The 14,289-nt window shown below is 63.9% G+C and overlaps 2 protein-coding genes across 4 annotated transcripts in view; one reads left to right on the top strand and one right to left on the bottom strand.

Moving 5' to 3' along the window:
• Positions 1–27: 27 nt before the first annotated feature.
• KLHL17 (kelch like family member 17) lies at positions 28–4,634 on the bottom strand. 3 transcript variants are annotated; one of them, XM_074379908.1, is made up of 12 exons: positions 4,390–4,632; positions 3,849–4,108; positions 3,642–3,763; positions 3,344–3,565; positions 2,890–3,006; positions 2,448–2,661; positions 2,132–2,276; positions 1,880–2,050; positions 1,417–1,505; positions 1,245–1,318; positions 898–1,079; positions 28–794 (listed from the first exon to the last, which is right to left on the bottom strand). In XM_074379908.1, the coding sequence occupies exons 1-12, from the start codon at positions 4,497–4,499 to the stop codon at positions 566–568; spliced, it is 1,935 nt and encodes a 644-aa protein (XP_074236009.1). In that variant the 5' UTR covers positions 4,500–4,632; the 3' UTR covers positions 28–565. The 3 variants fall into 3 exon arrangements, with proteins under 3 accessions (XP_074236009.1, XP_039329707.1, XP_074236010.1); XM_039473773.2 differs by having other exon boundaries at positions 1,883–2,050; XM_074379909.1 differs by lacking the exon at positions 28–794 and having other exon boundaries at positions 1,009–1,079; positions 1,258–1,318; positions 4,390–4,634.
• Positions 4,635–5,521: 887 nt separating this feature from the next.
• NOC2L (NOC2 like nucleolar associated transcriptional repressor) overlaps positions 5,522–14,289 on the top strand; it is a 16,091-nt gene continuing 7,323 nt past the window's right edge. The window contains exons 1-12 of the mRNA XM_003939673.4: positions 5,522–5,620; positions 5,754–5,906; positions 7,741–7,915; positions 7,991–8,104; positions 8,718–8,838; positions 8,920–9,010; positions 11,130–11,208; positions 11,321–11,431; positions 11,940–12,053; positions 12,597–12,785; positions 12,996–13,135; positions 13,741–13,852. Coding sequence (XP_003939722.1) covers positions 5,595–5,620; positions 5,754–5,906; positions 7,741–7,915; positions 7,991–8,104; positions 8,718–8,838; positions 8,920–9,010; positions 11,130–11,208; positions 11,321–11,431; positions 11,940–12,053; positions 12,597–12,785; positions 12,996–13,135; positions 13,741–13,852 — 1,425 coding nt within the window. The 5' untranslated portion in view covers positions 5,522–5,594. The remainder of the gene's footprint in view (positions 5,621–5,753; positions 5,907–7,740; positions 7,916–7,990; positions 8,105–8,717; positions 8,839–8,919; positions 9,011–11,129; positions 11,209–11,320; positions 11,432–11,939; positions 12,054–12,596; positions 12,786–12,995; positions 13,136–13,740; positions 13,853–14,289) is intronic.

Here is a 14,289-nt window from a genome sequence, read left to right as displayed (position 1 = left end):
GTGCAGGTGCCCCACAAGCCAGAGAGATGCTCGGCCTCAGGCCTGAGGAGCCCAAGAAATGTGTTTATTGTTCAAGTTGGCTTGTATTGCTGTGTAGGGTCCGTGTGCACGTGTGCGCGCCCACTACAAGATCCAGGGAAGATGGTACACGGCCGGCAGGACCCGGCTCCCCATCCTTCCCAGGACCCCCGTGTGCAAGTGAGAACCGTGTGCAAAACTTGAGCTGGGTCTGCAGCGGCTTGGAAGGCCCCAGGACCTCGTGCTCCTGGCCTGCAGGGTCTGAGCAGGCGGTGGCCCCGGGCCAATGAGGCCCCTACCTCGTCATTCCCGGCTGCCCCCAGGCAGGGAGTGGGTGGGAGGACCCAGGGGAGGACCGGACGCTAACGGTGTGAAGGAGCGGCCGCAGCACTGCTCAGCCCTCAATAAATACGTAAATAAATAAACAACCAAACACAGACGAAAAGGAACGGACGGGAGATGCGGACAGACGGCGCAGGACGTCCCTGGTGGGGGCCGTGCCCCCTTAAGGCATGTGGGAGGCCGCGGGCCTCTGGCGGTGTTTGGGTCAGAGGCTGGTGGAGGACACGGAGAGCGTGGGCGAGGACGGCGGCGGGAAGTTCAGCAGCTCCAGCACCGCCACGCCCACGCTGCTGCGCCGCGTGAACATGCAGGAGGCGGCCACCCACTTGTTGGTCCTGGGGTTGTACTTCTCGATGGAGTTGAGGCTGGAGCTGCCATCGTTGCCGCCGACTGCATACAGCCAGCCATCCATGGCCACCAGGTCGTGTGTGCTCCTGGGGGGCAGGCGGGGTGAGACCCAGGCGGCAGGAAGGGTGGGGGAGGGGCGCGCCTCGCGAGGGGGCGGGTCGGGGCGAGAACCCCTCCCCGCGGACGGACCTGCGGATGTTCATCGGCGCCACGCTCTCCCAGGCGCCGGCCTTGGGGCTGTATCTCTCCACCGAGTTGAGGCAGCTGGTGCCGTCGTTGCCGCCTGCCACGTACAGGGCGCCCTCCAGCACGGCCACGCCTGCCGAGCTGCGCCGGCTCAGCATGGACGCCACAGGCGACCACACGTTCACCTGGGGGTGAGGGCGCGGGCTGGAGGCAGACCGGCCATGGGCATCCCTCCCCTGCTGCAGCCCCTACTCCAAGGGTGGGTGTCAGGGATGGGTGGGATGTGGGGGACCGCACGCCAGCCAGCGCACAGCACCCGGAAGGGGGGCCGGGAGGGGTGCGCTATGCACCTGGGGCTCGTACTTCTCCACAGTGGCCAGGTGTGACGAGCTGTCGTAGCCGCCCACGGCGTACAGGTTCCCATCTGCAGGAAGCCAACACACCCATGGCACTCCTGCTGCCAGTGGGGTCTCCGGGGTGGGAGCAGATGGGGATGCCCCCAAGGCAGACCCCGTCACCCACCGAGCGTGGCCACACGCACATAGCGCCTCCGGGTGCTCATGGCAGCAACGGACGTCCACGCTCCAGTCAGGGGGTCGTAGCGTTCAGCACTGTGGGCACCACGACCCGCCGCAGCTCAGCAGAGACGGAAGGTGCCCGGCCCCAGGACCTGCCCTCCCCAGCGCTGGAGGCAAACTACTCCCAGACAGGCAGGGCCCGCCGGTGGACACAGGCCCCAAGCTGCCTGGACAACCCTGGTGTGCACCCGCCTGGGTCCAGCCTCTGGACTGGGGGTGAGGACCCTGGAGAGGAAATGGCGCTGTCCCAGCAAAGCCAGGAGCTCAGGCCCAGTGTGACCGTGGCCTGGGCTGAAGAGACCCCACAGACCCCCTCTAGCGGCCACAGTCAGACGCGACCTCGGTGATGGTGACGCAGCCTCACCTCCTGCAGTCGGACCCTGTAAAGCCACCGGGTCCCCAACTACTACCTGTTCAGGCAGGAGGCCCCGTCATAGCCGCCGGCCGAGTACAGGAGCCCGTGCAGGGTGGCCACCCCCAGGCAGCTTCGCCTTGTGCCCATGGACACCTCCGGCTGCCACGTATTAGTCACGGGGTCGTAGGACTCCACCGTAGCCAGGTCCGAGGTCCCGTCGTAGCTAGAACAGACCCACGCAGGTCAAGAACGGCCTAGCGGGCGCGCGCCAGACCCCGGGCCCAAGTCCGGCCTTCAGGCTTACCCGCCCACAGCGTACAGCCGGTTCCCCACAGCAGCCACGCCCACCCGGGCCCTGCGTGTGGACATGGAGGCCACCACGTGCCAGCGGTCGGTGCGCGTGTCGTAGGCCTCACAGTCTCCGTGGATGGCAAACAGGCTTCCACCGCCTGGAGAGGGCAGGTGGAGATGGGGCTTGTATGGGGACCCACCGCTGGGCCATACCCCGGGCTCCTGGGGAGGCCCCTGGATGGAGGAGCGGAGGAGCAGCTCAGCACCTGACCGGCACACATGGAGTGGGCTCGTGCTGGTAAGGCAGGAGGAAAGGGAGCCGGGCGTACCCACGGCGAAGAGCACCGGGCCGGCACCCTCGCAGCGCCGGGGCCGTGTGCGGCTGGTACCCAGGACGCCCCTCTGCTCCGGCAGCAGGTGGAACTTGAGAGCCTCGATGAGGAGGTCCTTGCAGTCGGGGTGGTGCCTCACCAGGCTCTCGGCATCCACGTGGCCCAGCAGGAAGTCACGGCTCAGCAGAGGCAGCCGCACACACTTCATGAGCTGGGGTGCAGGGGGTGCCAAGGTCGGGCGGGACCCGTGGGCACACTTGGCCCCAGGGTTGAGAACCCCCCAGACGCCTGTACCACCTGTGACGAATTCTTCTTCAGACAGGTACGGGCACCACCCCCATGGAGTCCCCGCACTCGGGGAAGGTCAGGGCGCACGGGCCCCTCGGCCACCTGTACCGCCTTCACAGGCACTGTGGGAACCCCCGGGGCTGGGCCTCACCCGTGGGACGTGCTGCCTGCGAGTGTCCACGTCGTGTTTCACCCAGCTCAAGACGGCGCGATAGACCTCCTCCTCTGAAGGCACGTTCAGGCTGTCGCTGGACACCAGTTCCAGCACCTGCAGACGAGGGTCCCCGGCCTGAGATCCGGGGAGGGTCCTGTGTGCCCAGGGAGCCCTGAAGATGCCTAGGAGGGAGGGTCGGGGGTGGGGACTGGGTGCTCACACTGGGAGGGGCTGAGCAGAGTCAGGAGCCACAGAAGTGGCTCCTGGGGGGCCTCTACCCAGACAGGACTTGGGCGTCTCCCGGGGGGCCTCTACCTAGACAGGACTTGGGCGCGTACGGCGGGCACTAAGGCTGGCAGGCAGGGCTGCGTCACGGACACAATGGGATCGGCAGTCAAAGGCAAAGACTTGGGTGGGATCAGGTTGAGAGCGAGGGCTGGGCCGCTGTTACCTGTTTCAGGGGCAGCAGCATGAACTCCTCGGTCTTGGCCACGTCCACGAAGTGCTGCAGCACGTACCTGTGGGCCGCCTTGAGCAGGTCGCTGCAGGAGTGCGCGTCGGCAAAGCCCCGGATGCCCAGGCAGTTGGAGGGGTCCAGCTGACTCAGCAGGAACTTGCAGCAGGCGTCTCGGACCCCGTTCAGCTGCAGCAGGCTGGCGGCGGGGAGCAGCGTCTGCGCGGCAGGGAGAGGCGGGTGAGCCAGGCGCAGGGTGCGGGGCCTCCGCAGGGCCCGAGCCAGGCAGCCTCACCTGCACGTTGCCCTCGCCCACCACGATCTCCGCCGTGTACGCAAACTGCACCAGCTGGTCCAAGGCCTGGGGGTCGATGTCGTGCAGCGTCACGTGGGTCTGGCGACTCTCGCTCATCTCATCTGTGGGGACAGAGGGTCAGGGCGGCCGGCCCGAGGGGCCCACGGAGCGCACAGCGCCGGGCGGGCCGCGCAGGACGATACTTGCTTGTGAACATGGCGTGGAAGTACGGGCTGCAGGAGGCCAGCACCACTTTGTGCGCGCGGATCTCCTTGGCGGCCACGTGCAGGACGATGTCGCACAGGAGGCCGCGCTGGCGCATGCGGCTCATGGCCACGAAGGCGTCGTGGTAGTGGCGCTTGGAGTTGTGGGCCACGCTGTGGCCCTCGCGGCTCAGCAGCTGCACGGCTCCCTCCATGGGGGCCGCGGGCCGCGCCTGCCGGGGCCGCGCGCGCTCCGCCTCGGGGCTGCGGGGGGCGGGGGGCGGGTCAGGCTTCGCCCCTCCCGAGCCTCCGGGCCAGACCGGGCAGCGCGCGGGGACCGCGCCCGACCCCCGCCCGCGCCCCGCCCCGCGCCCCCGGCGCCGCTCCGAGCCCGGCCGCGCCGCGCCCCAGGCCGCCCTCTCGGGCCCGCTCCGGGCGCCCCCGCTCAGCGCCCCAGTCCCGACCTCCCCGGGCCCCGGGCGCGGCCCCCGCCCCTTCTGCGGACGGACCGAGGGCCGGGGCCGGGCAGGTCCCCCCGCACTCACGCCGGCGGCTGCGGCGGTGGCGGCGGCGGCGGCGCCTCGGGCCCGGGCCCCGGGCTGCCGTGCTCCGGGCTCTGCGTTCTGCCGGCCGGGCGCTCGCTGCGGGGCTGCATTCGGCCGCCGGACCCGCCGCGGATTCGCGGAGGACGCGCGGGCGGACAGGCGCGGGGACGGCCGGAGGGCTGCTCGGCGGTGGCGGCCCGCTAAGCGTCGCTCGCTCCCGCGGCTCCCGCCCGCAGCCGCTGTTTCTCGGCGCCGCCCGTCCCGCCTCCCGAGAGGCGTGGGGTACTGGACGATAGACGCCGATCCTCCGAGCGCCGCGCCTCGGGTCCGCCGCCTGCGCCGAGAAGCCCCCCAGGCCTCGCTCTCCTCCTCCTCTTCCGCGAAGCCCCCCTCCCGGGAGCCCCGGGGTCCCGCGTGCGGAGTCCGGGCCACTCCGCCCGCGTGCGCCTGGCGCGCCGCGTCGCGGGGTCTCGCTGCCTGGGCCCGCGGGTTTCAGGCTGGCAGCGGGGAAGGAAGCAGCGGCCCCACCACCGCTCCTCGGGTTTCCCGCTGGGCTTTTTTTTTTTGAGACGGAGTTTCGCTCTTGTTACCCAGGCTGGAGTGCAATGGCGCGATCTCGGCTCACCGCAACCTCCGCCTCCTGGGCTCAGGCAATTCTCCTGCCTCAGCCTCCTGAGTAGCTGGGATTACAGGCACGCGCCGCCACGCCCAGCTAGTTTTTTGTATTTTTAGTAGAGACGGGGTTTCACCATGTTGACCAGGATGGTCTCGATCTCTGGACCTCGTGATCCACCCGCCTCGGCCTCCCAAAGTGCTGTGATGACCGGCGTGAGCCACCGCGCCCGGCTCCCACTGGGCTTATTGTTGATCTGTGGCAGCTCTTTACATAGGGGCCCCGCCGTCGCGGCCTGGCATGGTGGCAGGCGCGCCCTCGGACCCCGGCTGGGCTGCGGGCGCGGGGGAGTCCCGGCCTCTCTTCCCGGGGGAGCCCCGGTGTCGCCGCGTCCTACGGAGCCGGGCGCCGAGTCCGCACCTCGCATGCGAACGCGGCCGCCCGCCCCGAGGCCGACTGCGCGGCGGTCGGAGAACCGTAGAGCCACTCGGCTGGGCGGGGCGCGGCACGGGGCGGGGCCTGCGCGGCGGAAGTGCGCGACACGCGCGGCATTCTGGGACCGGAAGTGGGGCGCGCGCCACGGGCTGGTGTCATGGCGTCTCCGATTCGCCGCAAGAGGTAAGCCGTGGGTCCGAGGGCCGGTTCGGCCTCCCGGTGGGTGTCTGCGTCCAGGAGAGGTCTTCCGGCTCCTCTCAGCGGGGCTGGGGCCAGCTGGGCCTGCGGGCAGCTGTGACTCTTGCGTGACCCGCAGGCGCCTGGCGGAGCTGACGGTGGACGAGTTCCTGGCCTCGGGCTTTGACACCGAGTCCGAGTCCGAGTCCGAAAACACCTCAGAAACGGAGACGGGGGAGGCGCGCGAGGCTGCGCGGGGTCCGGATGAGCAGGGCGGGAGCCCACCGGCAAGGTGAGCGGGGACGTGCGTGGGCAGAGCCCCCCAGCTAGCCCTGTGGCCCACCCCGCCACGAGGTCTCGGGGCCGAGGCCTAAGGCCCTCCGACCACTATCCTCCAGTCCCTTCGGCCTAACCTGGTCTTTCATCCGCTGTGTACTGAGCTCCTGCTCGGCGCCAAACCCTGTCCTGGGGAGTGTGGGCGTGTGGGTGAGTTCCGCAAAAGCCTCTTCTCGATCTAGGAGAGCTCTCGCGGTCTTGGCTAAGTGACCGCGTGCAGTGTAGTAGGAGAGAGAGAAGTGCTGGCGAGGGAAAGAGAAGAGAGAGGGGCTGGTGAGAGAGTTGCAGGGGAACCGAGTTGCTCTGTCAGAAGGAGCGGCGGCTCAGCGCGGTGGCTCGCTGACCCCTGTAATGCCAGCAAGGCGGGCGGATCACCTTAGTTCCGAGACCAGTCTGACCAACATGAGGAAACACCGTGTCTACTGAAACTACAGAAATTAGCCGGGCGTGGTGACGCGCGTCTGTAATCCCAACCACTCGAGCGGCTGAGGCAGGAGCATCGCTTGAACCCGGGAGGTGGAGGTTGCAGGGAGCCGAGATCGCGCCATTGCACTCCAGCCTGGGCGACAGCGAGACTTCGTCTCAAAAAAGAAAGAAAGAAAAAAGCCGGATGTGGTGGCACACGCCTGTACTCCCAACGCTTCCGGAGGCTGAGGCAGGAAAATCATTGAAACCTGTGAGGCGGCGGTTGCGTTGAGCAGAGAGTAGAGATCGCACCACTGCATTCTATGCTGGGTGACAGAGTGAGACTGTGTCTCGGGGAGGGGAGGAAACGGGGGTGAGGCAGATGTGGCTGTTAGAGAAGATGATGTCTGAATAAATACCGGGAGTGAGGAAGCCACGCAGACAGTAGGGGAAGCGTGTCCGGGGATTTCAGGTACCAGGAACAGCGAAGGCCTTGTGGTGAGAGCCTTTGAGGACTGCAGAGGTGGATGTGGCTGGGGCAGAGTGAGCCCAGGACAGTGAAGAGCCGGGTGCCCTAGGCTGTCATAAGATTACCGTGTAAAACAGGAAGTTACTTCCAGGTTTGAGCGGTAGAGTGCCTTGTAGGTGGCGAGGGTGGAAACGGAGAGACTTGTTATTTTTCGAGATGGGGTTTCGCTCTGTCACCCAGGCTGGACTGCAGCGGCGCGATCTCAACTCACTGCACCCTCCGCCTCCCAGGTTCAGGTTGTGCTCCTGCCTCAGCCACCCAAGTAGCTGGGATTGCAGGCATACACCACTACACCCGTCTAATTTTGTGTTTTTAATATAATAGAGATGTGGTTTCTCCATGTTGGTCAGCTTGGTCTCAAATTCCTGACCTAAGGTGATCTGCCCGCTTCAGCCTTTCAAAGTGCTGGAATTATAGGCATGAGCCACTGCGCGCAGCAGGAGAGATCTTTGTTAACTGAGAGTTGAGCTACGTGGTGTTTTGAGAAGAGGCAAGAACAAGTTTGAGAACGTTGCTGATAAGATGTGATGACAGGTTGCATGCTGGGTGTTAGAGATGGAGATTTGCCTTTCATCTGAGCCCCTGAAGGGTGAAGTTACTAGCAACCTAGGTGGAACATGGCGCAGGCACAGCCAGTCAAGGGAGACCAGGGCTGGGAGTCCTGTATGTTGGGTCTGAGGGTATGTTGTAGAGAGGCTGTTGGGTAGGAGAGATGGGTACCTCCTGGCGATCCTCCTGCCTTGCTTGTTGGTAACTCTTGTGAAGGAAGCAGACGAACCCTCCAGGCCTCTCCACACCTCTCCCTGCCCCCTCCACTTCCACTTTCCACTGGGGTCACTGACTTCTGCCTTCTCAGCCAGCGTAAAGGCCGTGCCTCTGAGCACAAAGACCAGCTCTCTAGGCTGAAGGACAAAGACCCCGAGTTCTACAAGTTCCTGCAGGAGAACGACCAGAGCCTGCTAAATTTCAGCGACTCGGATAGCTCTGAAGAGGAAGAGGAGCCGTTCCACTCCCTGCCGGATGTGCTGGAGGTGAGGGCCTGGGCCGAACTGTGAGGGAGCAGTTGTAGCCTGTGTACTGTCCTTCAGCTCAGCCTTTCTGTGCAGGAAGCCAGTGAGGAGGACGATGATGGAGACACAGTCCCCAGAGGGCTGAAGGGGAGGAAGAATTCTGTTCCTGTGAGTCTCGCCATGGTTGAGAGGTGGAAACAGGCAGCAAAGGTGAGCAGTGGCAAGAGGGGGCAGCTGGGTCCCCCAGGCAGGAATCTGTCTTCGCCCCACTGAAGGGGCCTGAGGTTGTGCTGGTGGGAGGAGCTCTTGTCCAGCAGGGGACACTGGAGCCCCATTCAGCGTAAGTGACGACACGCTGATCTTCCTGCTTGGTTGCCCCAGCACCATGTGCTCAGCTCTGGGCAGATTTCAGAGGCTCTGTTGGCTCTCTGCTCACCCAGGGCAGCCCCACTGCGGGTGGGATGGACTGTCTGTACCTTAGTTGGTGGGGGGAGCTGGGGTCCTGCAGAGCCTTTCACAGGTTTTTGCAGGGACTAGGATAGAGAGAGTTGCATATACCACCTGGAGCTGTCCGTAGTCCAGGATCTGGAACCCCCATCCCTTTCCCTGGGTCTCCTGAGCCAGACTCCCTGCCCTTCCCAGAGGATTCTGGACTTTGTTTCCATTTTTGTTACCAGTATGGGGCTCTGTGGCCTCACCCCCACCTCTGCCCTGCATCTGAGGGTGAGGGTGGGGGTGCCTTCCTCTGGAGCCACGGTTTCCACTCTGCTGAGTGCAGTCTCTGCTCCCCTGACACCCCTGGTACTTATTCTTGCTCCTTCAGCAACGCCTCACTCCAAGGCTGTTCCATGAAGTGGCACAGGCGTTCCGAGCAGCCGTGGCCACCACCCAGGGAGACCAGGAAGGTGCTGAGGCCAACAAATTCCAAGTCACAGACAGTGCTGGTGAGTGCTGGGGGACCCTGGCACTCGTGTTCTCTGTTGCCCTCTCTGTCCCATGAGTGCAGCTAGGCCCTTTTGTTGCAGTGTTCAATGCTCTGGTCACCTTCTGTGTGAGAGACCTCATTGGCTGTCTCCAGAAGCTTCTGTTCGGGAAGGTGTCAAAGGACAGCAGCAGGTAAGAGGGATGGGGTGAGGAGGGTGGGTTGGAAGCAGAGCAGGTGAGAGGGAAGGGGTGAGGGGGTAGGGTGGAAGGTGGGTCAGGACCACACAGAGGAGAAGCCAGAGGCCTTGTGGCCAGGACAGAGCCAGGCTCTTCTTAGGGACCCCGAGCAGGCAGGGGTCACAAGGGACCCTTGGGATGAGGCTGGCACTGGGGACCAGGTGGATCAGCCCCGCCTTCTTTCCTTCCTCCAAAGACGCGTTCTCCGCTCAGTCTCAGAAGGCTGCAGCGTGCAGCTGCCTTTGCTGTCCGATTTTCCCGGGTTAGGGTTCTTGTTCTCCCCTCCTTCATAAGGATGTGTAGGTCCTGTCTATGCTCCTTGGCCTTTGCACTGTGGCTGGCCTGTCTCCTGGAGCTGGGCGTGTCTGTAGACAGGAGCCTCATCAATGCTGACAGCCTGAGGGCCTCCACTTCCCCCTTGAAGGAAGGTTGGGCAGAGAAGGCCGTGGAAGGTTTTAGAGAAGACAAACGTACGGCAGAGCGTTGGGTAGAGCGTGGATCACGCTGTAGTCCCGGGGGGGCCGTGCAGCTATGTGACCTTAAAGCTGTGGAGGCCTGGAGTTGAACTTGCTCCGATACACCTTCCAAAGGGAGAAAGGAGACCCACGGGAGAGGCCTTGCTGTCAGCATCTTGGGGCAGGGAACAGTGGCTCAGGAGATGGGGGGCACTGTTGCTGGTGGGTAGTGGTTGGGGCTGGACAGAGCTGAGCTGTGTCCACATGAAGGCAGTGCTGTCTGGAGGGGATGGGAAAACTGGCAGACAGGGTGGAGCGACAGGCAGCGATTGGGGGGCAGCAAGCATTGCAGTCTGAGCCACCAGGTCGGGGACCTTTGTCCAGGCAGCAGCTGCACCAGAGGTGGCCAGGCCTTGGGGGAGCAGCTGCCTGCCTCCTGTGCCCGGCAGCCAGTGTCAGTGCAGGTGTGAGGAGGGCTGGGGACGGGGGCCTTTCTGGGGCCTGCCCTCTGCCCTTCCATGCTTCTGCAGCTTTCACGGAGCACCTGCTGTGTGGGCTCGGAATGCCTGGGTGTGAATGCTTTTTTTTCGTTAAGAGGCAGGGTCTTGCTCTGTCTTCAGCGTGGAATGCAGTGGTGTCATCGTAGGTCACTGCAATACCTACCTCCTGGATTCAAGTGATTATCCCACCTTATCCTCCTGAGTAACCGGGACTATGCCCCCAGGCCTGGATGATTTGTTTACTTTTTTTTTTGAGATGGAGTCTATAGCCCAGGCTGGAGTGCAGTGGCACGATCTCGGCTCACTGCAGCCTCTGCCTCGCAGGTTCAGACAATTCTACCTCAGCCTCCCAAGTAGCTGGGATTACAGGCATGAGCCACCATGCCCAGCTAGTTTTTGCATTTTTTAGTAGAGGCGGGGTTTTGCCATGTTGTCCAGTCTGGGCTCGAACTGCTGACCTTGTGAGGCCCGCCTTGGCCTCCCAGAGTGCTGGGATTGTAGGCATGAGCCACCTCGCCTGGTCGATTATTTTTTGGACATTTTCGTAGAGACTGTGTCTCACTATGTTGCCCAGGCTGGTTTCAAACTCCTGGGCTTAAGTGATCTTCCTGCCTCGGTCTTCCAAAGTGCAGTGACCACTGGCATGAGCCTCCACACCTGGCCTCCACACCACAGCAAATGTGGGCCGAAGAAAACTAGCCTGCAGCAGTTGGTGGTTCCTGGATCAGACCCCAGAGGTGCTGGGTGCCAACTGCCGGGCTCAGGGGTCTCGTGGTCCCATGGTGGGAGTGTGACCAAGGGGACCTAGAAGAGGTTCATGTCTGAGGGAGGGAGCTGGAGGCTGGGACTTACGGGGACTCAGGGAGGTGGCCAACCCTAGGCCTAGGGCAGACGGGTGTTCACAGCTGCTGAGGGAGGGGCTCGTACCGATGAGAGGGTCCTGCTGAGTCCCTGTGCCTGTCCAGCTGTAAGGGCCTCTCAGCTTTTTTGAGGGGTGAGAAGGGGGTCTCCCTGCAGGGTTATGGATGCCGTGCTGGCCAGGACATGCGCCAGCACGCTGTGTAGCCTCATGTTTGAGCTGTGGGGCTTCCTAGACAGGGATGGGTGATCTCTTTGCAGGGTGCTACAGCCGTCTAGCAGCCTCCTGTGGGGGAAGCTCCGTGTGGACATCAAGGCATACCTGGGCTCGGTCATCCAGGTGCTTTTCCGGTGGGGAGGGCACGGGGGCCTGGCGGTATCCATTGGTCCAGCCCTTGCTTGTCTCCCAGAATGCATTGCTGTGGGGCCTCACTGTCCCCTCCTGCCCCCAGCTGGTGTCCTGTCTGGCGGAGGCGACGGTGTTGGCGGCTGTGCTGCGGCATATCAGCGAGCTGGTGCCCTGCTTCCTGACCTTCCCCAAGCAGTGCCGCATGCTGCTAAAGGTGGGTGGCTTGGTCCCCTCCGTGTGTCTGTCATGGGGCTGGGGGCCACGTGGCTTCCCCCACCACATCCCACTCCTGGCCGGGCACAGGTCAGGTGGCGCCCACACCCCACTGGCTCTGCTTGGCCAGAGAGATCACAGAAGCACCTGGCCACCACCCCGACCCAGGGTTCCCGTCTCAAGGAGCCCCCACCCATCCGGGCAGCGTGGCTCAGTCTGTGAGCACAGCCACGGTGAGGTGTCCTCTTCCCGATGTGATCTGGCCTACGTTGGGGTGTCTGACACGGTAGGCTTTCGTGGTCGTCTTCTCGCAAGGAGTAACACGCCTGTTCTGTTTTCACTTCTGTGACTGAGCTCCTAACTCAGGGCTCCACCAAGGTGCTTTGGGAAGAGCCGGTGGCCGTGGCAGCCTTTGCCTGGCTGGGGAGGGCGTGCCGTCCCTGGGGCGTCCCAGCTGAGGAGGCCGGGGGGCCAGCAGTGACGTCTGAGTGACGTCTGATCTTGTGCAGAGAATGGTGGTCATGTGGAGCACTGGAGAGGAATCCCTGCGGGTGCTGGCTTTCCTGGTCCTCAGCAGAGTCTGCCGGCACAAGAAGGATGCTTTTCTCAGCCCCGTCCTCAAGGTAGTGGTGGGCTCTGCCTCTGTGTCCCTCAGCGTCTGTGTTGGAAATGCCAGCCTATGGGCGGGGCAGGCTGCCCGTGTGGTTGGTACCCCTCAGTGGGCCTTGCACTGTGGCTCTGGGCAGACCTGGGCCCTTGGATCATGAATTTCTCACAGAGCAGCTGGGGGTGGTAGGAAGGGAATGGAGCCCCCCGGACCGTGCTCCACGCAAGTTCCCCCAAGTGAGGGCCTCCCTAGCTGGAGGAGGACACTGGGTGTTGGGGGCAGTTGGGACCTGGGGCCATGGCCAGGGCAGCCTCTACTGCCCGGCCCCAAGTCGTGAGTGGCCCCCACACTGGCCCAGAGTGCAGCAAGAGCTTCTGCCTCAGCTCCTCCCAGGCCTGAGGCTGGTGGGCACATGGGGGTGGGGGCCGTGCAAGGGGCTGCAGCTCTTGCTCGAGGCCCAGCTGTGAGGGAAAGGCCCAGGTGTTCACAGGAGGCTTAGAGCGGGCGGTGGAGCTGCATGGCCCTGAACCCAGGGGCTCTGACTGGGGTCCCTTTGCAGCAAATGTACATCACGTACGTGAGGAACTGCAGGTTCACCTCGCCTGGCGCCCTCCCCTTCATCAGCTTCATGCAGCGGACCCTGACAGAGCTGCTGGCCCTGGAGCCGAGTGTGGCCTACCAGCACGCCTTCCTGTACATCCGCCAGCTGGCCATCCACCTGCGCAATGCCATGACCACCCGCAAGAAGGTGTGTGGTGGGGCCCTTCAGGCTCAGGCCGAGTGTCGGGGGCAGCCCAGGTGCCCGACCCTCGGCAGGGCCTGGGGCCTCCCTGAGTCTGTTGGAGGCAGCCCAGCTCCTTGGTGCCGTGGGTCTTGCCGGTGGGGTAAAGGTGGGGAGGTGTGCAGGTGAGGAGGTGACCCAGCCTGGCCTGGAGCTGACGTGGTTCTCCCTGGGCAGGAGACGTACCAGTCTGTGTACAACTGGCAGTACGTGCACTGCCTCTACCTGTGGTGCCGGGTCCTGAGCACCGTGGGCCCCAGCGAAGCCCTGCAGCCCTTGGTCTACCCCCTTGCCCAGGTCATCATCGGCTGCATTAAGTGAGTGGTGGGGTGAGCAGGGCTGTCCCGGAGGGTCAGGAGAAGCAACTGAGCTGGGACCAGTGCCTCTGATGTTCAGGGCCTTGGGGCCTCAGTCTGTGTCCCGACCATCCTTGAGGAAGGGCTGGGGTCCCTGTGCAGTCTGCAGTTAATTTGGGTCCATGACGTGGGTTCCTGGGTGGGGCGTGTCTGGTATGGTGCTCTGTGTTTTGGGTGTGAGCATTCGGGAGGGTGGGGGCGGGGAAGGGGCTGCAGCAGGAAAAGCTGGAAGCTGCACTTTGGCCGGACACGTCTGTGGCCTCTCTGGCCAAGAGGGGGCATCTCTGCCTGAGCTTTAGAAACCCGGAGTTGGGAAGGGAGGTCCCAGGGAAGAAGCAGGAAAGCGCGTACAGACGACTCCTGGCACTATGTTAAAACGAAACTAAGTTGAAACCTGGACAAGGCCCCCGAAGCCCCGTTGCTGAGCAAGGAGGCAGACCTTTCAGGTTGAGACTGGCCTTGTCCTGCTTGAGGGATCTGATGCCTTTAGTGGGGAGGGGTCCAAGACAGCAGTGGGTGGGGCAGGGGCTGCCGGAGCCTCTGCTCACACGCCTTCCCATGCCCAGGCTCATCCCCACCGCCCGCTTCTACCCGCTACGAATCCACTGCATCCGTGCCCTGACGCTGCTCTCGGGGAGCTCGGGGGCCTTCATCCCAGTGCTGCCTTTCATCCTGGAGGTGAGTGGGGCTGCCTGCTCCTGTGGGGAGCATCTGCCACCCGGGGAGTCTGTGCTGAACCATCCAGCGACCTCCCAGAGCTCTGGCCGCCTCCTTGTTTTGGGCGTCTTGAGGACACTTCTCCGTGAGCCAGGGGCAGTGTTGGTAGATGTGGGGCCACGGGGGATGAAGACAGCAAGCTGTGCTTGAGGGGGCCAGACCCTGACCCTACAGGTGCTTCCCCAGGACAGACCATGACCCTACAGGTGCTTCTCCAGGACTGGCGTTAGGAGGGAGCACTGGGTGAAAACCCCAGTCTGATTGCTGAGCCGTGCACTCCCAAATGGCCCGCCCAGTGTGCATGTGTGGGGGGTTGTCCATCTGTGGATGTGTGTGTGCACCATCTGTGAGTGCATGCGTGTGCATTGGTATGTGGATGTGTGTGCACATCGGTACGT

This window comes from Saimiri boliviensis, chromosome 11 (assembly GCF_048565385.1).
Source record: "Saimiri boliviensis isolate mSaiBol1 chromosome 11, mSaiBol1.pri, whole genome shotgun sequence".
Lineage (NCBI taxonomy): Eukaryota > Metazoa > Chordata > Mammalia > Primates > Cebidae > Saimiri > Saimiri boliviensis.
Note: the sequence above shows the minus strand (reverse complement) of the source record. Positions and strands in the feature narration are given on the sequence as shown.